Raw genomic sequence first — 25,596 nt, 5'->3', positions numbered from 1 at the left:
CCACCTTGAGACTGTTCTCTCAAACAGTCCAGGAGGCTAGGATGCTGAATGATCCTGTGTTGATTTCCTACGAAATGGTGGAGACCACGGACTTAGATTTACCAGTGAAAGTGCAGGAGTGAAGGGGAAGGAAAAGGGCATTTTAGAAATCCCAAGAAACTGCAGAATGAAATTGAAACACTAATAAAGCCATAGCACTTGCCATTATTTGTGAGAGCATCTTTGAAGAGCCGCCAGCAGGCTAATGGCTCACCTGTTGGTCAAAATGCGAGGAGGGAGATCTTGAGAATTCACCTGAGGAATGAGTGATTTTTCCTTTAGCAGGAAAAAGCAATGGCTGCCCAGAGGGCTCGCTGGGTATAGTTGTAATAAAGTAGGTTGCATCTTCCTAACCTGTTGAAATTCTTTGAAAGTATTAACAGAATATTTGTAGTTAGGAAAAGCCAGTGGCTGGCACTTTTTTGTGTGTGTGTGTGTGGTCTTCCCATAATTCTGTGAACGAAGTTCCCATTAAGTAATTTGAGGTAGAATTTAATAGTAGATAAAAGGTCCGATGCCAGGAGAGTTCCCCAAGAAAACCCAGTCAAGATAGGCAAATATGTAAATGGAGAGCATGGCATTAAGTTCGAACAGTGAGTTGACTTTTAGAAGCCTGGAAACAATTTAAAAACATATTTATTAATAATTCAGAAGCAATGCAAATAAATGGTACATATTTGCCAACAACGAGAAGTTTGAAGGATTATGAGAAACTCTTAGAGGACTTAATTAAGCTCGGTAATGGGGTAAACACAATAGCAGATGATGCTCAATGGAGAGAAGATGGAGGTAATGTATAATGAACAGTTTGGAGTCATGCATTTAATGAGCTCTGAATTAGCTCTTCCTCTCAGGAAGAGAGATCCCAGCTCACATCATAATAAACAGGGCCAGGAGGACAGTGGAAAAACAAAAACAAAACACCTAGGTCAATGAGTTATTCATATGATTTGCAAAAAAGGGGATGAGATTTATTAAGTTAGAGAGCATTGCTATAAAGCTGTCCTTGGACTGGCTTGTAGGTAAAATTGCTTTATAATGAGCTTTCTCTGATTCTTCTGTTACTCAAACCTTCCAGTTGTGATTCCAGTATATCATCATTAAGAAAGGTGTGAAGTATTTAAAACTCCAAAATAACACAAAAATGTGATTAAAATAACATGTACGTGCTACTCAGCCTCGTCCAACCCTGATATTTCTATGCCATATTGGCTCCAGCATTTATTTTTGTTATTGTTTAATATAAATCAAACGTTAAGAGTGTCGAGGCCCCTCTGTAGGCCTCCTATATCCCATTTTCTCTCTCCATTTCTGCCTCCTTCCTTCTGTTCCCAAAGGAAACTGTTATTAATTTCATGTATAACATTCTCCTGCCTGTTTTGTTTTTACTGCATATTTCTATACCTGACTACATTACCTGGTATTATTTTGCAGGCTTCTAAACCTTATATAATTGGCATCCCATTATTGTGTCCTTTATGTTATACATTTTAGATCTAACATTATGTTTTGCTCAGCATTGTATTATGTAGATTTATCTCCATCGATTTCTGAAGTTTGAATTTATTGATTTTAACTGCATACCATATTATGCATTGATACATCACAGTCTATCTATGCATGATCTTTGGATGAGTATTTAGCTTCTTTTCAGTTGGCTACCAATAACACTGTGGTGGATATTCTTTGTGTTTCCTTGTGCACATGTGAATGTTTTTCTCAGGTATACCCGTAGGTACATTTTAAACATTGTCAAATGTGGACAAATGCTTTATGTACTAGCTTTACCAATTTACTTTTTCCCATCACAGGATGAGAGTTCCCATTGCCCCATAACCTCCCCAGCACTTGGTGTTGTCAGATTTTTTTTTTTTTATAAAAAATTCCAATTTGATACATGCAAAATGGAATCTCTCAGTTTTAATTTGTACTTTTCTAAAGTATATTCTTTTCAGGAAAAAAAGAAAAACCCAACTTTTTCTTGGAAAGAAATGGGAAATACTAATTGCTTTGCTTAAATTAAAAAACAAAAAATCACTGATAAATATTGAACCGTACAATTTAGAAAAAATACCACCAGGGAATTTTTCTCTGCTTTTTTTCCCCCTTAATGAGACAATGAGTTTGATGAGAAATGTTTCTACCCTGAGCGAAAGAGGAGGCCAGTGATATGTTGCGGGTTACAAAGCAGGCCATGGGTCACACAGATTGTCTCTTTCCGATTGGCAGAGGTCTTGGTAAGGGGATCCTTGGTTTAGGAGGGAAGTCAAGTCTGACAAGAAGACGTGGTTGCTACCTGTCAACAGGACTGCTTGAAAGAAAAGGTTGCGACATACATTTCCCACTGGCAGGTTGTCACACGTATCATTTGTAAATAGACAGAATATGAATACCAAAGACCCGAACATTACACAGGCTCTTGAGGAGTGAGAGGAGCCCTACCCAGAGCCAGAGTTTCCCCAGTGAACAGACCATCTGTTGATGAGGCAGCTCCTGAGCTCCTGCCTTTAGGGGCTTTCTTTTTTCTATATAGTGATCCTAGCAACTAATTTCATTGGCTTTTATTTTTACACTACATCTCACGACATTTTCTGTGATCACTGACACAGATTTCCATAGGAAAAGTCATTGTAAGTAGCATACCTCTAATGGGATCATTATTGATACTCCTTTCTTTATATCATTTCTCTTAATGGGTTACTGAAACCACATTTTCATTTCCAAACATAACTTTTGTCTGAAGAACTTAAATATGCTAATCTCCTTTCACAGGGTGTTTCTTCACTTGTTAACAGTGGTGATGATGGGTGGTCCAGATATTTTTTCCTTATGTAAGTGAGGATATTGACTCAAGGTAGAAGGTTATCATTGAATAATATTTCATTTGCAAAGCTAGGATTAGAAGAATATTTTTTAAGCTTCTGCTCCTGTCTGGTCTTTTACTTGCTAGAGTAATTTCTGATTACAAGTGATTTGAAACCAAGACTTGAAACCAAGTTCTTTTCTTATGTAAGAAGTTCCTTCCTGTGGGGAAAAACAACTTTCTAGTCACAAGTCCCTTTTCAGCTGGAATGGATTAAAGCACATGTGCCCCAGGCAATATCCATTCTTAGACATTATCCAGTACTACCTTAAAAAAAAAAAAGTAAGAAGAAAGAAAAGAAAATGAAAAACAATTTTGTGATCACATATATGTAAATATGGAATTAACTAAAGCTATTCAAATCTTTTTCTGAAAAACTTCTCTTGAGTCTTTAATATGCAAATATATTCTGGCTTTCCCAGATGGGAGATAGAGTTTAGTTTCCTCAACTCATTTGGCCCCAGAGCCAGGTTTATGGAAATCCCTGATGCTCCCCCCTCTGTTTTTCCCTAAGCCCAGCATCACACTGGAGAGGAATAGAGCGTCCATTCCTTCTCTCAGTGCAGGCTTTGAGCATTAACTACCTAGATGCCTGGGTGATCTGCAGTAGAGTTAACCATTCCTGCATTCTTTCCTCACCATTCAGAAGATGCCTGTCCTTTGCAAGATGCCAGCTGGTGTTGTTGGATCAGTGGAAGGTGGCAGTGTTTCAGGCAGGGACTGTAACACAGTGGGCGCTCACTGTGGGCCCAGCACAGGGCTCTCAACCCACCAGTATCAGATCTTTCTGACATTACCAATCAACACAGTCATACCCAGTGTATGTAAACCCATCCTAATTCAGCCCTGCCCAGAGGCCAAATGGTATGGCTAGATGCATCCAACAGGATTAGGAGACTGAGTTTAGTGAGAGAATATCCTACGATGAAATGAGGATCTAAAGTTCACATTCAAAATAACTTTAATTTAGGTATAGAGGGGAAAGGTAGTTGCTAAGATTCTGTTTACAAATGGCCAAGCAGGGAGATTTTTAAAAATGGAATTGTGAACTTTGTTTATTAAAACACAAGATCAGAAAAGCAAAATGTTGATCACTATTGCATCCATCTAATAAAACCCACAGAGCTCATTCACCCAAGTTGAGCCGTGGATCTCAACATTCTTTGCCAAGTGTGAATATTTTGAATAGTATTGGTGAGATGCTTATTTTTAAATTTCTCCAGATTCAGCCACTTGGAAGTTTATTGTCTGCCATGTATGTATTCCTGTTATGTCTCCTGGCCTGAATCAAGACCTTTTGTTTAAAATTTAAATAGATCATACTATGGCCTTTGGAACTTATCATGCAGCAGGTTCTTCTTAACATTCAGAGGAGTGAGACACATTTTGTTCTGGACACTTAATATGGAACTGTGGAGCCCTTGGCTGACCATCAATGCAAGTGTACGCCTGAGGGTCAAAATGGCAACATCCAAAAAGACCACAAGGTCCTGAGTCCAGATCACCAAAAATCCCCTTGTTTTAAAAAAATATATAATAAGTCAAAGATATAAAGAAGGCTGGAATCTATCCCACTTTCTCTTGCCTGTAGTTTCATAGTCAAGAGTCCTAAAATGACCTCGCTGGTGACTTTTTTCGCACTTTTCAAAATCTGTCTGGCTGTTATTTAACTTCAAGGAATGTGGAGGATGGGTGAAAGATCCCAGCCTTGCAGGACACCATCCCGAATGACTCAGGGTTTGTTCTTGTTCTCTGTGACTGTAGCCATTGAACGCACGTAGGTGCCGACCTTTTGAATATAGCGTGTCCTTGCTCACTGCTTTAAGAATTGGGCATTTTGCTTCAGCCCTCATTGCCACCCACAGCCTGCATTCTTGCCAATGAATTTGAACTTGGAAAAGCATCTCTCCTATGAAGCAAGACTTGCCCGGGGAGAATTAGGGAGAATGCGTCTCGGCACCACACCCACTGAGCATGTAGTAATTGAAGCTCTACACTAGTTGATACAGGTACATATTATGAATTACTAGGGAGAGAAACGCATCGTGCAATACTCCTAACCATTCATTGGCTCAAGGCAGAGATGGGAGACCAGGTTGGGCAGCAAAGCCTCAGCCACTGAGTGGCAGATAAGACAAATGGTGCAACAGCAGCCTGATGAGCAATGGCAAATCATGGTTCTCTGAGGCCCTTCACCATCAGTGTCCTCCTTACCACAAGGTTTATCTAATTAATCTTCCCTGTGCCCATGAGGAGGCAAGGCCCATTATCCTCAATTTGGTAGATGTGGAAATAGAGACTTAGAGAGGTTAATTTACCTCCCGTGCTTCAGTAGCAAAACCAGAAATGTACCCTTTTTCCCAATCTGCAGACTGTTCACTTCAAGATACTGACACTTAACAAAATGTTTTTAAATTTTTTTTTTTAAGAGAGAGAGGAGGGAGAAGAGAGAGAGGATTTTAATATTTATTTATATTTTTTAGTTTTCGGCAGACAAAACGTCTTTGTTGTTTTTTTTGTTTTGTTTTGTTTTTTTGTATGTGGTGCTGAGGATCGAACCCGGGCCGCATGCATGCCAGGCGAGCGTGCTACCACTTGAGCCACATCTCCAGCCCCAAAATGTTTTCATGATTGTTGTATATCTTGTGGTTCTGAATACGTCTCTGGAATTTCAATATTGGTGTGACTTTGGCCAAATTGCTTGATCTCTCTGAAGTTATCTGCCAAATGGGTTTAACACCTGCCCTGCCTACTCTTCAGGGTTGTCAAGAGGCTCTTGTGAAACGACACATATTAAGTCCCTTCAGAAACTATGAAGCATTTCTTTTAAACCAAAGCTTGACTATTTGCTTGCAAATATATACTTTTAAAAATATTTCTGGCCGTTCAGGAAAACAATGATTTCTATACGAATTTCATTTAATAAAAATAGAGATGGACTTGAACACAGGCATGTTTGTTTGAGGGCTCCCTTCCCCATCATCCCACACACCATGATAACCCAGAGTTGGACTTTTAAAGTGTGGAGACAGAATTTTTCTTTTTTTAAATAGAAGGACACTTACCTTGGTGTCAAACACTTGTTCAGTAAATAATCATTGAATAGATAATAGATGGCTTCATTTTGTAGATAATAGATCCAGATGTTGATATTATTTTTTTTTAAAGAAAGAGAGAGAGAGAGAGAGAGAATTTTTTAATATTTATTTTTTAGTTTTCGGCAGACACAACATCTTTGTTTGTATGTGGTGCTGAGGATCAAACCCGGGCCTCATGCATGCCAGGCGAGCGCGCTACCCTTTGAGCCACATCCCCAGCCTTAGGTTTTGATATTATGGCTGTCAATGTGTATTAGATTTTCAGAAAAACCAAGATCTAAAAGAGCTACAATAATGAATATTATTGGTTTTATTATTCAGTTGATTCTACCCATTTTATGACATGAATATGATGCCATATGAGCCATTGAATTTGCTATAACATTGGGATAAAATTCGAAACTTTATCCTAAAAATAATAACCTGAAGATGTATATTATGTTAAAGCCCTAAATCCTGTGACTCCCAGGGGTTCATTCGTTCATTCATTCATTAATGTTTAATAATTGTTTACAATGTTTCTGAGCATCGTGCTGAGAACTAGGCCAGGATATTTCATTCCGTTTTAATTCTAGGCTAAGGTCATTCTGGGTCATATGGGTGCCAAAGCCATTGTTCAGCGGGTCTGGAAGAAAAGTCAGTGCAGTGATTTTGCCTCCCCGTTGGGGGGCAGAACAGGACACCACCTTTTAGGGCACAGCCTGATCATTCAAGGGGAAGGTGTCTTGAAGGACAACAGGTCAGTCCTATGGACCCCTGATAAAGTGTTCTGAAGTTATTTGAAAGGCCAGGTTTATGTTATTTACAATCTTAATTGTGTGTTTAAAAACATAATTGAGAAGAAAATGTGCTTGAAAACTATAAGAGAGTAAAAGAGATTTCTTTAATAAATTATTTCAGATATACTTTAAGATTCATTTCCTTTATTCATATTTAAACATTTAATTACTTGCAGATGATATTTTTGGATCTGCTTGTCTCATTTACTCTTGCCTTGTTGTTAAATTCTTGTGGTGTTCCACAAGGAGACTTAGCATTCACAAGATCAGAAGGCCTGATACTTCTCTGCCCATGTGACCCTATGTCTGAAAAGAAAAAAATATATAGTGCTCTAAATGAGTAAGTCCATATTTTTTTTTAGTCTGTATTTCCTTTCCAAGAAAGAAAATTATCATTCAACTCTTTGCTGGGGTAAAGACTAAATTCGTTTCACCTGCAAACACAAAAATACCACCTTGGTTGGGTTCTGACCTGTTTTGAGAAAAAACACAAAGAAACACAGTAGAAATTCTCCAATTCTACCATTACTGTAATATCTACAAATGTCACCAAGGCAGCTTATAGAATACTTCCTGGGCCTAATGATGTCAAATGGAGGGACTTCATTATTAAAAGGACTGTGACATTTCTTTCTTTAAAAATACAATAAATAGAAAATAACACTTCTTTAGACAATGCCAATGAGCAACATGTTCCTGAATTTGTTGGGAAGGATGTTGGAATAAAACTGCATTCTTCACTGTGTCCATGAGAAAAAGAAGGGGAAGGAGGAGAAGAAGGAGCAGGAGGAGAAGGAAAGAATTGGAAACTGAGTAAAAAGAGGAATTGATGAGAGGGCAGGAAAAATAAAACATGAAGAAGTAGAGGAAAAGCAATGTGAAGCAGATTAGATACCCTGAGAGAAGAGAAGGATGGGGGACAGGAAATGAAGGAGGCAGGGGGCAGGGAAAGGGCTGTTAGGAGGGCTAATCCTCCCAGGGACAGCAAACTACAGCCTGTGAGCCAAACCTGGCCAACTGCCTTGTTTTTGTAAATACAGGGGTTTTGTTTGGTTTGTAGTAATAAGCATTGAACCCAAGGCTTTCTTCATGTGCAGAGCTTGCAATAAGCTCCAACCCCAGTCCCTGGAATTTTGGTTTCTAATAAGTTCACTGGTGATGCTGATGCTGTTGGTCCAGAGACCACACTCTAAGAACCACTGCTTTGATTTTTATATTATGTCATACTAATATTTCTCTGAATGAGGAATTTTGTGCAGCAAGAGAAAGGAATCACATTTGATCTTCCTTTTTGATAAATCATAAATGCCTCGATTAATATCACAGTTGTTTACAGAGTATATATTTTAAAAAATCTTTTTATAATGCTGGTTTCATTTTTTACAGCAATGGAAAATGAATTTGATTTAACTTAAAGTTTAGTTAATTGGTGATCCGTTGCTAAAGTTGTTTTATAGTTTGGTTTGATTCCATTAGGCTATATTCATATTATAATAGGACTTTGTCAATCATGTGAATTGTATCCATTTTAAGGGAATGGCCTCTCCCACACATGGGTGGCTGCCCACTGCCTCTGTCTGGAGCTATTGAGAAACTACGCCATCAGTGGCTTGGGATTTTGCTTACCATTCATTTTACCTCACTTACAGACTATGTTGGAGTCTTCTGAATTTGACATCCATGAAATTGGCAGGTCTTTCAATAGCTTTTCTTCTGGAGTTGGGCATGAATGTTGTCTTGGGTATGAGATATTTGAGAAATATGGTACCAAGGACTTTATCTTGCTTAACATAGAGCCTGAGGTCTAGTTTTTTGTTTTGTTTTTAACCTGTAAATGATGCTGGTGGTTTCCACGTTGGCTGGAAATATGGGCACTGAATGATTAGTCTTAATTTGCATTCTCTATGCTTGCTGTTCTTGGAAGTTTTGTGAAACATAGAGGAATGTTTCTCTTTTTCCTTCATCCTACCACTTGGGATTATAAAGAGAAACATTATTTTAGAATCTGAAGGTGCCAGAGATACCTTCAGAACAGAACAAGTTCAAGTCAAAATTAGCAACTCTTTAAAAATCTGTGATGGTTTAATTCCGCCATTGCTCTGAGTGGTTACTTCCTTGCACACATAACTGAGTTGGGTGAAAGATTGAAAACTACATTTTCTTTTCACAAGAAAACTACAGTGACATTTGGTTCATGTAATTCTGACTTGTTAGTCCTAGAGGATATCCAGATTCTGTGAAAAGTTGATGTACCTGAGAAAATAAACTGTGGGTGTCCAGGAAGGATGATCGATGTAATACGGATTACATGCCTAGCACCGTAAACAAAATATAGCAGATGCTTAATAAATCCGTGTTACCATGTTGTATTGGGCCTCCTCACTTGATGAGGGCACAGTATTTGCCTAAAATATGATGGCAAATTAAATAATGTGAGTAGTACACACTCTGCATGAACTGCAATGTGCAAGGACCCCGTTTGCATGACCCCAGGAGAACTCATGAAATATCAGTCATCAAGAGAGTATGCAAAGCACTGACTGCCTTACTTTTAACACCCTGGGGGCTTATTTTTTTAAAACACCCTCTGAAGAATTTTTCTATAAAGTTGGTTCTCTGAGGATAATCACATCAAGTGTTTAAATTCCTTCAACTTTCCCTCAAAAAAATTTGCAACTTTTAATCAATGCCAGGAAAGGTAAAATCAGATGTAAAGTGACACCTCTTCTAAGCTCACCCTTCTTCCTGTTACATCTTTTCCTTCCTTTCCCCTTCTTCGTGTTGCCATGGAGCTATTCTTGAGTTTCCATTATTTTTAGCAGTACCTCACTCAGCCACACCATCATGCTGTTAAGTGCTGTAGAGCAGAGGATCTACCTCCCATCAAGGAAGCCATTGTGTGTTTGAGGTAGAGCAGGAACAAGCCATGTGAAGACCCAGACCTTGAGTGAGCAGCTGCAGCTGGAATCTGCGTAACAAGGTGGATTGCCCTTGATGGTGAACTTCTACTGCAGATATACAAAGGTCTTGTAGGCCGTTCACTATGGCAGAAGTATGCCAGAGAGGGATGAAGTGAAGAGGTCTCAAGCTTGTTCAGGGGACCACAGGGAAGACTGGTGGGAATTAATGTTGGTTCCATGCAATTTTTGCTCAAATTTCATTTCAGGAGGGGCACCTGTCTTTCTGGTGTCAGAAACAGGCTGCTTAGAAAATAATAGTGAATAGTTTAGAGGGCAATCAAAGTTCTCTCCAATCTCTTCTGAGATTTCAAATCTTTCATTCACACTAGTGTTAATTTCTGTATGATTTTCCTGTGGCTGCCGTAATAAATTTCCACAAACCGAGTGGCTTAAAAACAACAGACACATTATTTTACATTTCTGGAGATTGGAAGTGAAGAATTTGATCTTAACTAAACAATAAGGTGTTTGCAGGGCTGCATGCATTTTGGACTGTCTAGGGGAGAATCTGTTTTCTTGCCATTGCTGGTTTCTACAGGCTGCCCACATTCCTTGGCTCTGGGTGACTTCTTCCATCTTGAAGATAAATAATATAGCATTTTCCTGAATCTCTCTCTTTCTATTCTCTTTTCTTCTGGCCAACTTTCCTATGGCCCTTTTCCTTTTACTTCCAATTATCTTTCTTTAGGAAGAGCTGTATTTAAGCTACTTGGATCAAATTTTTATTTATTATTCTCTTGCTAGTATATTAGTGCAGAGCCATATTACTCCTTCTATTACAAAGAAAACTTTTCTTCTTAAAATGAAGATAGACCTGTACTGACATTCTTTTTTTTTTTTTCTTAACAGATTTATGAGGAAATGAAGGTTTTGCTTGTTAGCTTTCAGTCTGGAATTTCCCTTGTATTTTCTAAATCTGTCTCTTTAGAAAGTTCGTTGTCTCCATATTTTCCCAAAGGGAAGAATTTAGTGTTTTAATATCAAATTTAATTGTGAAAAGATTTGTATTTCACAGCTTGCCAACTGTCTTTCATCATCACATTTATGAAGCAAATGTTAAAATAAAGGTTACAAAACCCTTTACTGTTATTGTTCTTGTTTCCTATGATTAATTTTTGGGGAAATCTGCATATTCATTCACATCACTTGCTATTGTTTTTTTATACAGGGGAAAAAAGAATTGCACAAAGGATAATTAAAATGTTACATTTTGAAGAAACCAAAAAATATCTCCTAGTATCTGAAAACTTGAGTGCACTTATACCAACTTTGATTATAAAAATAGACATTTATGCTCTGGGGAAAAGAAGGTTAATACATGGCCCAAAGGAAAAAATCATATGAAATTCTGTTCATACTGTTTTAAAATGTTTTTTTTTGTTTTGTTTTCTGATCTTTCCTTTAATGATATTTTATAAACTTCCCCATATTAATTGATACTTCATTGATGCCTTGTGTTTTATTATATTTATACACTGTGATTTATTTTTTAAAAAACACTTCAGCAAACACTCTTGAAACACCTTTAATCATTTCCTTAGAATAAACCCCAGAAGAAAGATCCCTGGAGCAGCAAGCATATTTAAGCCTTTAAATAATATTAGTAAATTAGAAAAGTCAAGTTAAACAAAACACCCTCCATATCTAACGTTAGTTGTAGAGATGGGCTACTTTGTAGAATCCAAACAGTATTATCTAATTGGAAATTTCAGAAATGCAGTTATTACTATTCTTTTTTCTCTGCCCAGGCAAATGTGTCATAGTAATATAACTATTATTTATTAATTTCAGGTTACCTGGCACCTCGAAACCTTCCTAGTACCGGATTCTTCCCGTTCTTACAAACCCTACTCTGTGACACAGACTCTAAATGCAAAGACACACCCTACGGGCCTCTAGATCTGCTTCGTAGGAAAGGAATCAACGATGCAGTGTTTAAAGACAGGTAGGGGCACTTCCCATGTGTGTTGAGTTTTTCTGAGAGATAAAATAATTTTTACTTGTGAGATAACTGGTGTAGGTCTTCCTATAAATCTATACAACCTTATTTTCTGTGTCCACAAATGTGATGATGTGACTATGAAGAAGACAAGGTAAGTACACGTTAGAATCACTTTGATTATGTGAGATGGAGCCTAATCTATTTTGAGTAAATTATTCAAATTTTGCTTTTTTTAAAAAAGATGAATAGTCAAGGCAGTTCTACCCTCCTTCCCCCAAAGATCATCTGTCAGTGACACATGGCCCTACGATTCCATCACAAGCATCAGGAAAGTGTCAAGGGCATCATTTCCAGGAAGAATGACATATTTATGTGACTTTATGTGGCACTTCCAGATGAAATAAAAACTAGAAAGTACAAATAAGAAAATTAAGGACCTCGAAATTTAAAGTAATAAAGTTGAACGTATATATAATTCAATGACAACCTTCAAATGAGGTTAATGTGTGCTCTATTTTATGATGTGAGAAGCAGCTGAAGAATGAAGATAGGGAATCTGGACCATTCACAATCTCAATTTTCCTTCCCAAAGAGATTCCCAGAGGCCTCACTATCTGCAGAACTGAAAAACAATATTGTAATTTTGGAGTCAACCGTGAGATAATTCTGCTGCTAGATATTTTTTTTAAAGTGTCTCTTGAGAAAAGATCACATTTATCTATACTCAGAGATATTTGGTTCCTAAACATGAATATTAAATTCCTTAGCATGTACCACAATTTCTCCTTTAATGTCGTCACTGTGATTTTGATCATTAAATAATATGAGTGAAGTTTTAAGAGAGAGCAACTGCAAACTCTTTAGCATAAAATAAAAACATGTCAAGAATTTTCATGGGAAACCACTTGGGACACAAAATTTTTGCATTACTAATTTGCACTGTTTTTTTTTTTTTTTTTTTTTTTAGTAAGTTAATCATCCCTGGTGCTTAGGACAATTCTGATGTTCATCCCTTCATTATTAATTTATTCAAGAGACAGTAACGGAGGTACTTCTGTGCCACAACCACCATTCCAAGCACCATGATACAGTGGTGAATAAAATAGATTTTTTTACCCTTTTGTCACTTGCATTCTCATGAAAGGGGAAGCAAAAATAAATAACATAGTGGCATAGAAATAAGTGCATCAGCAAGAAAATAAAATTAGGTCGAGAAATACAAGTTGAAAGGTGGGGACTCAATGGAATAGCAGGAGAAGGCCTCTTTCAGAAAGTGACATTTATGTAGAGACCATCAGAGACAAGGAGAAACCCCAGCAGCATGTGAACTTCTAGGAGAGAGTGTCACACACAGAGAAACTGAGACCCTGAGGTGGGGCAACCTGACTATTTAGAGGAGCATGAAATCAGCTAATGTGGCTGGAGCACAGGGAGGGATGATGAAAGTGGCTGGGATATGCTGACAGGGGACACAGGAGACAGAGCACACAGACTCAAAGGTAAGGGACTGCCGCCATCTGTATGGCTGTTAATTCAGAAAACTGGCGAGGGATGATGGGGGATTAAGAAAGATGCACAAACATTTAGAGAGAAAAGTGGGATCAGGCAGGACACTGATCTTGGATGGAGAAGCAGTGACACAGAGCTGGCCTAGCAAGTGTATTATATAGGGGTCATAATCAGGAAGTTAAAGACTATGGAGACATTGTTCTTTGTGCACTAAAAAGTTACAGGACTAGAAACATTCTTGTAGCTCTTTCATAGTTGCAGTGCTAGGAGCTTCCTGTGGCACCCAGGAAGCTCATTGTCTAAAGTTGCTATTAAGCAGGCAGGCTTGAAGGTTACAGCTCTGGTGTAACATTGTAGTTATCTTTCTATGCTCAGAATCCTCTATACCTGGGAGTTTGCATCTGAAACTGGAGGTTAAAAACTAAATGGCTCTGTGGCTAGCACAGAATCCCCTATTGAACAGTGTATCACCATAGCAACTGGGCTATCTCGATGGGCACCTTTGCACAGAGAGTTTTCCCTGAGGGGCATCTCCTCTGTTACAGGACAATTTCAAAACCTATATTTGAGTTGCCGCTCCTGATAGGGGACAGCTTGGTAATTTTAACAAAGTGAGAAGCCATTAAGAAGTTTTAAGTACAGAAGTGATACAACCCATGGTTTTGAGAATAGCATGCTCTAGGTGAAGACAAACATTGCCTCAGTGAACACCCGTGTAAGTTTCTGTAAGGAGACCAAAGCCAGCTAGAGTTTCTGACCTTTTGTGCAATCAGCATAAAGGTGATATGGAAGGAAGAGTGGTATTCTCTATTGTTCCAGAGTTGATGGTCCATGTGAGTGATGAATTAGATGTGATTTGTGCCAGAGTTCTAATGGGAAGATATTAAATCAATAACAATAACAGGAGAAGGTGTGACCAGCATGCCTGAGCAAAAAACCCCTTATACTTAGAGTAAAAAGAGAACTTTTGCTGAGGAAAAGAGCAGGGGAAAACCTTCATGAGGTTTACCAGAGATGAACATTCTGTAAAGCAAGTATAAGAGGAAATATGGACAACATTCACGTCCATGATATACAATTGGATTACAACCCCACCTGGGGCTTTCTTCTCTATACCTTTGTTCCTCATGGAGAACTGTCAGGTCTCTAGCCCAGTTGTGCCAGGGCAGTGTGATAGGTTGCCAGGAGATGAAAGAAAATACCTAGAGACTGCATACCAGACACAAGGCTTTGAGGAGAAATGCTCACAGTGAAGGCTCAGTGGCAATAGGCTGACCAAATGCCACCTTCATCCCTCGTAGTGTTTTGTCTGTGGTGGCCAGCTGGATAAGTGACATGTATCCTCTCCACCGTGCTCTCGGTTTTGCACCAGTCACCACTGAGAGAAGGGTTTTATATGTTAGGCTTCAGAAGCAGTGACATCATCAGCATTAGTTTGCTTGTATGACCAGCATCCCAAGGAGCAAGTGCCCTGGTGTACATGCAAGAAAGTAGCTTTCTACAGATAACACTAAACTTACCTTAAGAATAACATACATGAGACAAAGTCAGTGTCCTTCTAGTTTCTCTAGGAATTACTGGCCTGGGCCTGTTCTCTTTGTTCCCTTGACTTGGCTAGCTTCCGGTGGGGTGGGAATAAAAGGGCATTCCAGCATCATGGCATCTTACTGTGTTCCTTTTCTCTAAGGATGATACAAGAACTAACTAAGAAGGAAAGCGTTAACATCTCTAAGAATCGTGCAGATACACTTCCCCCAAAAGGAGTATTTTTCAAAGCTGCAGTATAGAGAATCAAACTCATGGGGTTGTGTGGGATGAGACTTTATGTTGGTTTTGGAAGTAGATTAAAGTCCAAGTTTATTTGATCATCTAGTGATTATTCTCTAGTCATATCTGTTTTTCTGTTTTATTCTAACCTCCAGGTAGTTTGTCTGGCTCAAGTTGCATGTTGCTGTGCATTCTGTAATTTTTCAGAACTGCAAGTAATTGGAGCTTAATTTAGAAAATTATGTACAATAATAAAATTGTATTAATGATATTTCCTACCATGCTATTAACTTTTATGTTTTATATAGCTGTGCAATGAAAGTGGCGTGTGGTTACTGGGTAAACCATTCCACTAAATTGCTTCCTTTGGTGAAGGAAGATTCAGCAGCATAGCCTCATTAAGAAACAAAGCAGTCTTCTTTTTCTCTTCTGTAAGTGAGGAAAGAAATGGCACCTTTGGTCTCATCAAAAGATGACTGCCATGTTTCTTTTAATAGAATGCTCTTCTGAAAGACATGATCACACTGCAGTCACTACTTGCTGGCCAGTCGCCAAGTGTTTTGATGTGATTTTGCTTTTGGCACTAGCCTTCTGTTATTAAATTCATACTTCTCTAGGCATTAGCTTCAGGATGAGATGTTTTTAAAAAATCCAACACTGCACTCAGCATCCACTCTAGCTAGCTGTCTGAAAAAAGAAATGATTACATTTATGGTTTTCTTGCTTTTTTTGCACAATGGATGATCTGACATCACAGATCTAACCCTTGTCTTTCCTCCCTATACTCATGTAAGAATGCATCAAACAGTAGGAGCCCCTGGCTGTGCCATTGCTCACACAGTTGGCGAATGGCAGAGATCATCCCCCAGAGCTCACAGGGTCATTATTTGGAGAAGTGATTCAGCATTCCTATAGGTCCTGGGGAGAAATTGCCTCTATGGGTTTGCTCCCTATTCTCATTGACACTTATCCATGACCTGTGTTTTCTCAATTCATACCTCTGCTTCTATTGTATGACTCCTATAGAACTTGAAAAACAGCTAATCCAATTTTACTTAGAGATAATTTTAAAATGCCTAGGGTTTTGTTTAAAATTGAAAAAAATATAAATGAGTTTAGAAATTAACCTAAAGATGTTACTGGGAATGTAAGACAAGTGGATATAGAAGGCATTTGCCCTCATTTGACTATAAAGATGACATAGGATGTCTAGGTGTCTTATTGTTTTAATTTTCAGATATAGCCAGTTAGTAACCATTTTAGCTAGAATTAGTATAAAAAGAAAGATTAAAATTCATTTATCTAAAAACATGCTCGGGGAATATATTAACTGCCATTCAAGCCAAGCTCTTCATTCATTCAGTTAGAATGCATTGAATATATACAATGTGCTACTAGGACTATGCAAGTTGCTATAGATTCAGAAAATGATATGCCCTGCAAGAATTTACAACCTAGTAGGAAAGGGAGACAGAGAGACAAGATGGCAGGAAAATGACTACATAACATGGTAAATGTAATGAATATTTGTTTAGCTCTTACTGTGCCCAGGACATTAGCACAAATGGTGAATAGGTACATAAGTTCCTAAAGGTATTGTTTGTGTCTGAGGAGTCTGAGTCTTATGTTGTTTGTATTATTGGAGTAGAAGTAGGTGTGGGTTGGGAGATTTCAGGAGAGTTCTCCCAGAGCTGGTAAGGGTGTGGTCATTAAGAACAGATAAGGTGTGGCTACCAGAATCCAAGAAGGTGTGTTTGAGAGGAAGAATCCCAGAATTTAGTGAAAGAGAAAAACAGATGGAGGCACCTGTATAGTAGGCAAAGAAGAATAGGCAGATAGCTTTGCTTCTGATTGTAATGGAGAAATCCCATATTTCCTTGAAGCATTGCCCAATGAGTCTGCCCGTTTCTTGGCCAGCAGAGCATAATCTGCACAATGTCATTAGAAAGACACCATGGTGTCATCCCCTCCCCATTCTGCATGTTCCTAACACATAGGCACCTTCTCATCTGCCCAACATTGTGCCTTTAAAATCTTTTACAAGTGTATTTGTTTGGGTTACATAATATAACTCCTAAGCCCTTCCTAAGAATTTAAAAAAAATCCTAAGACAGGGTAATGCATTAAGGCAGCTCAATCTTGATTACAACTAGGTCACTGAAAAGAGAGATGTTTTGAATGCGGACCATCAGAGATTATATCTGAAGCCTGGGTGACCCTTAAGGAATTAAGGTCAGGATGAAGTGCAAGAAGATGATTAAATCAATTAAAATTTCCATCTGAATGACTGTGTGGAGACAGCCAAGGAGAATGGCTGCCTGGAAGCACTGAGAGCCTCATGACAGTGCCCTCAGTTCCTGTTTGCAGTTAAGAAGCAATGATGAAAGTCATCTGGAACTGGGATTAGAAGCAGGTTCAGGGCATCACATTGCACATCTTCTTTCCAGATGTCACTGACATAATTATAATTCTGGGGAAAAGAGAAAAATACGTATGAAAAATTAACTAACCCTTAAGAGACAAAAAAGAATGTCAAAATTTTCTTTCCTGGATTTGCCATATGCCTCTTTCCCAGTAGGAATTCCTTTTATAGACAAAATTGATCATGGTGCACGCATACCACCCATACAGGTAGTCTCTCCCTTTCACAGGAAATTAAGACTCAGTATGAGGCATAACATCTACCATTATGATGATATATATAAATGTGACATTTCCCAAATGTAACTGTTGGTAGACATGACTGAGAAGTCAAATCTATTCTGGGTTTAGTTTTCCTCCTAACATAATGGAAGTCTTGAATGCAAGATGTTCCCCTTATTGGGTCCCATTCAAAACAGAGCCTGATAAATACCACTGAGCAAGGTGCATGACTCTGACATCTCAAAGGAGAACTCCTCAGTCAACTCTGTGGTACTGTACATATAGCTCAGTCCATGAAAATTAGTTAAATGATGCCACACAGACTACTTGGTGATTTGAGTCACTCACCCCAGAGTTAAATGTTCTGGAATCAGATGAGCATACATTCCCAATTCAGGGGACATCTAAGTTTTGCATAATGCTTCAATATATTTCCCAGAGATATCCAGTATGGGATAGATTCTATGTGACTTTCTCAGAGCTGTTAAGTCTCTTGGGTTGGTCCTAGGGAGTGGGAATGGGGAAGAGTTACCATTGAATACTTCTACTTATGTGTCATAGTCTAGTGCAGGGTTTCTCAGCCTTGATGTTATTAATACTTGGGACAAACAATTCTTTGTTGTCTCTGTGTTGTAGGGTGTTTAGTAGCATCCCTAGCCTCTACCTACTAGGTGTCAGTAGCACCCACACACACAGTTGTGACAACCAATTATATCTCTAAATATTGCTAAATAATCTCTAAGGGAGACAGGCAAAATAGCTCCTAGATGAGAACCACTGTTCTAGTGAAAGGAAGGAGGGAATATGTTCAGGAAGTAAAAGGGTTGAATTAGGATTGTGATTCTCAGGATCTTATTCTATAAAGATTACCAATGATATCTGATTCAGGAGCCCCTGTCATGTATTCCCATCATCCCCTATGCATGTCCTTACTCAGTTATTAACCATTAATATATTTCAAACTTAGTTTTCTTACTTGACTTGACCATTACAATACGTATAGTAGGAATTTAACAAATGTTATGAGTTAATGAGTTAATAAATGCATATGTCAGGTACAGTATAAGATTATATGTTTGTGTCTGGGTGCCATCCTTGGGTGTTTCCTCTTCCAAGAATGTTTGCAGAATCAGGTAAACAATGAGGATAGCAGATCAAGGCCATTTAAAAAAAGAGCTTCCTCAGCCATAAAGTATTTCAAGAGACATTCTTTATTATCAAGTACCCAATGGCTTTTCATGTGCTAAACAATCATACTATCAGCCAACACAGTGCCCTCTAGACTTTTCTCATGAAGGTAAAAATTGTTATTACTACAAATGGAAAAAATCCTTTCATAAATAATGAAATTAAATGCACCCACAAAATGAAGCAAGGATTACAAAACCCTGGTTAAGGTCCTATGCCTCATCCACTTGACCAGCTATGGCTTGGCAGTTCCAGATCTACAAAATAATGGAGTCTATCTACTTGGTGTTCTACTTCCTGAGAATTCTAGGATTCTGAGGGGGACGACACTGAGAGCATGTGTGCACAAGTATTGGACTTAAGCTCCATGCTGATGGTAAAGGTTGTGTTTGCACCATCTTCTTTTGTGAGTACTTTGATGAAAAGCTAATGTTGGTTGTGTCCCTGGGACCACAGGGTCCACAGAGATACTTGGTACACAGATCTCACTTTATAATCACAACCACTTTGTAATATAGGTGTCTTAGTCAACTTAAAGGAGGGGAAATTTATTGGGAGTTCATGGTTTCGGAGGTTTTAGTCCATAAACGCCACACTCCATTGTTCTGGGCCCACGGTACATCATGGGTGAAGTGTGTGGTGGAGAGAAGCAGCTCCTCTCTTGGCAGCAAGGAAACAGAAGGGGGTCTAGAGGAGGCAACAGGCTGCAGGAAGAACAACTCTTCTAGGATATATCTCCAGTGACCCACCTCCCTGAGCTTTGCCCTCCCTGACTATAGTTTCCACCCAGTCATCCCATTCAAACTAGGATGAATCAATTAGGTTACAGCTCTCATAACCCAATCATTTTACCTTGGAATGTTCCTACCTTAGCAGGAGCTTTGGGGGGACATCTCAGTTCCAAACCATAATAATAGGTATTTACATTCCTAATGTGTAGATGAGGGACAGGATTCCTGGGATCAGAGCTGCAATTCCAAGGTGTCTTCTAACTCTAAAGCTCTTTCTGTCACACCCCAGCAAAACTCTTTTAATTCAATGGGTCATCAGATCCTATAGTCCAGTACTATGCGAAATGTTGGGAACTTAAAGATGAATGAGACGTGATACCTGCTTCCAAAGATGTCACAGTCTAGAATGAAAAAGTGGTGGAAATAGTTACATTTGGATATAGATAAGTATGTAAAAAAAATGTGTGAAACAAGGGAGAGGGTATTATTTCATCCCTATTAGGAAGCTTTGTCTGTAAGCATGATTATGCTCATTAGAAAATTCAGAAAATGCCATTATCTCAATTAGACTAGTTTCTTTCTTTCTATCCTTTACTAATGGAATGGTCATCAGGCCTGGTGGCACACACTATACTCCCAGTGATTTGGGAGGCTAGCAGGAGGATTGCAAGTTTGAGGCCAGCCTTTTCAACTTAGAGAGACCCTGTCTTCAAATTAAAAAGGATTAAGGATGTAGCTCAGTGTTAGAGCACCTCAGAGTTTAACACCCAGTACTGGGGGTGGGGGGGGGACAAAAATAATAGAATTAATTATCTTTGAGGAAAATAAGTTGTATTCCAACTTATAGACTAAATTTACCTTCTTGCTCACATACTCTCTTTTGTCCATTTGTTTTGTTTCTGCTTTATTTAAAGAAAACAGTTTTAATGTCCAAAGGGAGTGGACACATGCCATTACACCATATTTTGTAAATGCAAACTGAAACTGGAGAAATTTTTCAGGAAGAGGGATAGCAAAGAACGCATGATATCCCAAGTTCTCACTTCCACAGAAAGACCACAGAATAGGATGTAGGGAACCATGTAACCATGGGCACTTCCTGATCCAGAAAAGTCCTCTGGAAAAAGGGACCTCTATGGTTCCTTTTCTGGAGTGGTCACTTTACTGCTGAGTGAGCTCAGTCCAGATGAGCCAGATGCTTGCTGGGAATAGAATGAGCCTGTCCCATTTTGATGTTTTAAGAATATTGGTAAGAGTAGTTATCTAGATATGAGAAGATGGGTAGATAGTCCACTTGGAGCAGTTGGGGCTTTGCTTCTGCAAGAGCACATTTTCTTAACTTCCAATTGTCTCTTACTTTTTTCTTCCTCACTCATATTTATTATTCAGTCCATTTTCCTTTGCTCCTTCATTGCTATTTTGATCTTTGTTACTCTCCCTTTGGTTTTCATTTCTGTCCCTAGTCCTTAAAAATTTTATGAAGGCCATTTCCCTCTTTGTTTTCAAAATATATTGATATTCAATAGTCTTCCTTATAGAGTTGCAAGCTGAATTGGAAAAAAAAAAAGTAAGCCCAACTTTCTCAAACTTTTGAAACTTCTTTTTGAGAAAAGGGAAGAGGTTCAGGTCAGTTCTTATTTTTATCTGGGTTTTCCCATTCAAATAGCATAAGGAATGTAGGGAGATTTAGGGGAATACAGACAAGGTCATGAATAATTCAAATATACACTAGAATGCAGAACTTTTGGAGCAACCAGTATATTTTAAGGAGAATATTGGAAAAACACCGGGGAATGGAAACAAATATTACCTCTTCTTATCATTTTTATAAGAAGAACACACTAAAAAATATTGAATATACTTTTCCAATTATAAATAACAACAATCTTGTTTCCAAAACAGAAGTCAAACTGAACCACAGTGGTAAGTAGAAGTGTTCTCCATCTTAATGTGTCTTTAATATGCTTTTAAAATAAAAAAAGCTACATGAAATTCAAAACTTTTCAGAACTCTGGATATTATGTACATCCAGATGTTTGTACTGATTTTATTTTGAAATATATACATTTATTTTAGGCACTTACTGATAGGTATGGCCAGTTTTTAAAAAAATTAAACAGGAAATGATTTTTTAAGAGGGTTATTTAATTGTAGGAAGGTCTAATATTATTTTCTTCCAAAATCTAGTGAGATGATATTGTGCAGGGATTGCTGGCACCACATGCTCTTATCATTGCAATAACACACTGGGGGCAGTTGAACATCTGGTTATGTTCCTTTTATACTTGGTACCACCTGTGGTGACAACAGTGACAGTTCCTGGCACATACTAGATACTCAATAAATGCTGTTTCTTTTCCTTCTTCCTTGAATCTATCTTACAAGTACTATTAAACTGAGAAAATCTTCAAAGCAATTTATCTTTGATTGTTGACAAATACATAGACCTTTGTTTCAGTCTCCAGAAAACCCATGGACTCTTCTATTTGGGATCCATCACTTTCTGAAGAGAAAAAACATCAGAAAAATTTTATTTTTAAAATTAATTTTTATTTATATATGACAGCAGAATGCATTACAATTCTTATTATACATATATAGCACAATTTTTCATATCTCTGGTCATATACCAAGTATATTTATACCAATTCGTGTCTTCATACCTGTACTTTGGATAGTAATGTCTGTCACATTCCACCATCATTTCTAACCCCATGCCCCCTCCCTTCCCCATAAAAGCTTCCAATAATTTTAATTTCCATTCCAGTCATTTCCTTACTGTAGGATTAAAAGAAAATAACTATTTTTAAACTTCCTCTAGGTCATTTTCTCTGAATAAAAATTTACCTTCTAGAAGATCTTATATATTCATTGGTGTATGGTTAGGTGAATTCTTCCCTTAATATCCTAGAAAGTAGATGAAGAATTTGAAAGTCCTAAGAGAGCTCTGAAATCTGCCACATAATGCATTGCTTTAACTAACTGAAATTAATGTGGGTAAAGTTACAGAGTTCTTACTTTTTCTTCTTTAGCGAAATTCTGAAAAAGTCATCCAACCTGGAGAAGGACAGTAATTTATCACTCCAGAGCACTCAAGTTCCAGAAAGAAGACATGCATCCTTGGGTAAGCTGACTCTTTTTTTGCAGAGTGCAGAATAGGCCTTTTGGAACAGCCAGCAATATTCTAATCTTTAAAGGGTTCATACCTCAAACTTTGAAAACAAAGATGGAATGCTTAGAATATCTCTAAGACATCAGAATATTCCCCATGGTTGCCTGAGTGCAGTGGTATAATTATATAAAATTCACCAGAATCATAAGAACTAAGTTCTTATCAAAATACCCTTTAGGAACAAAGTCCTAGGTGTTGAGAATTGTACTGTGTCCCAGAATTGAATCTGAACTCTTTACTTGTCTGCATTTAGATGGTTATGGGACGGTCATAAATCCTGGTAATAAACATTATTGGAAAGTATCTCAAATACATTAGAGACTAGGGATATATTAGTGGACAAAAGATTTTTGTATGTTGGAATATGTGCTCTAGGGGAAGAATAAGGAGTGTCTTTAACAATGCCATGGAATATTTTACACTAGGATATTAAATAGCATTCCCATACAAGTTGATGAAGTCAATGAAAGAAGTCCTGGGTTAATGTAGTAGGAACATGGTGGTAAATGTTTTTGAGTAGTTAATGTTCTGTTATGAATGATCTGTGGGTGTTTGGCTGAGTAGGTTAAATCACAGTAGAAATAAGGTCATGGTCTTATGGTTCAGTAATCTTTGCTTTGCTTGGTAGCCACAGATTATGTTTCTCCTCCTGGCTAGTCTTCACACAAATGTTATTTCCTTGGTCTGGAGAAATCAGACAGTAAATTCTTTAGCCCCATGGGCACTAAAATAAAGCATACACTTTTCTGATGATGGGTTACTGGTATCTTTGAATACTAAGATTCTTTGTTATGAGGATAATAAATACTTGTGTTCAAAATTCATAAAAATCACCATATTGGCTTACTGAATATCCATGGTATAAATAAATGTACACTTCTAGCTAATTTTCTAAACTCAGAAAACTCTGCCACATTATAAATAGTAGTAGATGAGGACCCTTTGGGAATTACTTAATTAGAATATACTGTAGTCTGGATTAATTGCTTCATTCCATTTATTTGATCTGAAATATCATTCAGAAACCACTTTGGGGAGGAGAGAATTTATGATCCTAAGCAGATTTCAGCATCCCAATTGGACAATTAAAAAGAAAGACCATTATCACCAGATGTGCATTGGCAGATCCTTTGAACAGATGTTGGATATGATGGATCTGTGGAGCTAGTAGAGGCACCTCAAATCCTCTAGGCCTGCAGAGAAATGATTCAGTTTATTGGGCAATAATATTGATGATGAAGTTTAATGACAAACTGGAATGAAAGCAAATGACATCTGAATGAATGGGGAAAAAGAAACAGGAGCTGACCAAAACCATCATAATTTTATGTGAAGAGAAAATCTCATGGATTTGCCATTTTGTCAGTGTGAAACTTTCACCGGAGTGACATAGTTAAGCACATTCTTGTTGTGGGGTATATGAGGTTACAAAGGATTGTTATGGATTCTTATGTAATCCTGTTCGTGTGTGTGTGCGCGCGCGCGCGCGCGCGCGCGCGCATGCGCACATGCACACGCATGCTTGTAGAATTCTAATACATTCTTCTACTACAGTTCTGGTACTTCCCAGTCCAAGTTCTGATTTGGAAGAGCCTGGAACAGAAACTTTCAATGGCAGTCAAGTGCTTGCACGGATCCTTGGTTTGGAAAAGGTAACTTCATTTAGTTTTTTTGTTTGTTTGTTTGTTTTTAGAGAGAGAGAGAGAAATTTTTAATATTTATTTTTTAGTTTTGGGCGGACACAACATCTTTGTTTGTATGTGGTGCTGAGGATCGGACCTGGGCCGCATGCATGCCAGGCGTGCTATCGCTTGAGCCACATACCCAGCCCTTCATTTAGTTTTTTAGTGGGCAAATAATAAAGAGGTTGAACACATGTGTTTGGGTTATGGGAGGGATCTCTCACATAGGAAGAAGTTTGGAGTGCCTTTTCCATTTAAGTAACATCTCAGGCACTTTCTTTTTTTAGGCACTCAATAACTGCTTAATTTTAAGATATTGTGAGGTTCCTTAAATTTCTGGGCATTTATTTACTTCCCTGGTAAGTCCCTTAATTGAACTTAAGGTTTCATTTAGTAAGAAGTAAGGTGGCATGATATGTGATTTTTTAACTTTCTGAAGTAGAGAAGAAAAAAAAATAAAGCTATGATACTCTTTGAACTTGCTACCTCATCCATACTGATAATGTCTTTTGAAAAATCAGAGTTTTGCAAAATATCTCCCCTAAGCAGGCAAATCCTTTTCTTTAGCATATTTTAGAGAGCTTACTTATGGATTTTTTTTTCTGTTTCCTAGTGATCATCCACTTTACATTTCCCAGATTGCAAGATAATAAACATAATTTTTACAAGAGGTGTGAACTTTGTGGCCTGTGAGCTAAATGTGTATGTAGGGGGATTTTAAGAAATTAAATTTGAGTGCCTTTAGGCAGAACAGATATTCTTCTGTTAAATGCAATCCCACTTCTTGTTGTCTTTCAACTATCCGGGTTCATAGATTTGACTTCCTTGACTGGCCTGTATGGTAGACATTTGAGTCCTGCCTTGCATGCTCTTCAGAAATGAAGAGGAGATAATTCTGAAAGTTTTGCATGAGGAATGATATTCCCCCACCTCTTCTTTTTTCTCTCTCACATACATAAACATTTTAAATAATTATCCATATAGTAGTCATTTCTTCCATCTGAATCACAAGACATGTCTCTTACTTTTATTCACATTCCACCAACCACAACCACTAGTGCTTATTATGTCTCTGTCAATAATCCTTGGATTAACATTCTGAGAGACTCAGGCATGTCCATAAGATGGGTCATGTATATAAACCAAAGGATGACACCAACAGATTCCAAAACATGTTTCCATGGCTCCTCAAGGCAATTCTGCTAATCTGGCCAAAATAGTAG

At 38.0% G+C, this 25,596-nt stretch overlaps 1 protein-coding gene across 1 annotated transcript in view; it reads left to right on the top strand.

Annotated features, from left to right (window-relative positions):
* The first annotated feature begins 695 nt into the window (after window positions 1-695).
* Abca12 (ATP binding cassette subfamily A member 12) overlaps window positions 696-25,596 on the top strand; it is a 120,173-nt gene continuing 95,272 nt past the window's right edge. The window contains exons 1-4 of the mRNA XM_078018480.1: window positions 696-828; window positions 11,531-11,684; window positions 22,552-22,643; window positions 24,246-24,343. Of these exons, the coding sequence (XP_077874606.1) occupies window positions 696-828; window positions 11,531-11,684; window positions 22,552-22,643; window positions 24,246-24,343 (477 nt within the window). The remainder of the gene's footprint in view (window positions 829-11,530; window positions 11,685-22,551; window positions 22,644-24,245; window positions 24,344-25,596) is intronic.

Source organism: Ictidomys tridecemlineatus, chromosome 7 (assembly GCF_052094955.1).
Source record: "Ictidomys tridecemlineatus isolate mIctTri1 chromosome 7, mIctTri1.hap1, whole genome shotgun sequence".
Classification (NCBI taxonomy): domain Eukaryota; kingdom Metazoa; phylum Chordata; class Mammalia; order Rodentia; family Sciuridae; genus Ictidomys; species Ictidomys tridecemlineatus.
Note: the sequence above shows the minus strand (reverse complement) of the source record. Positions and strands in the feature narration are given on the sequence as shown.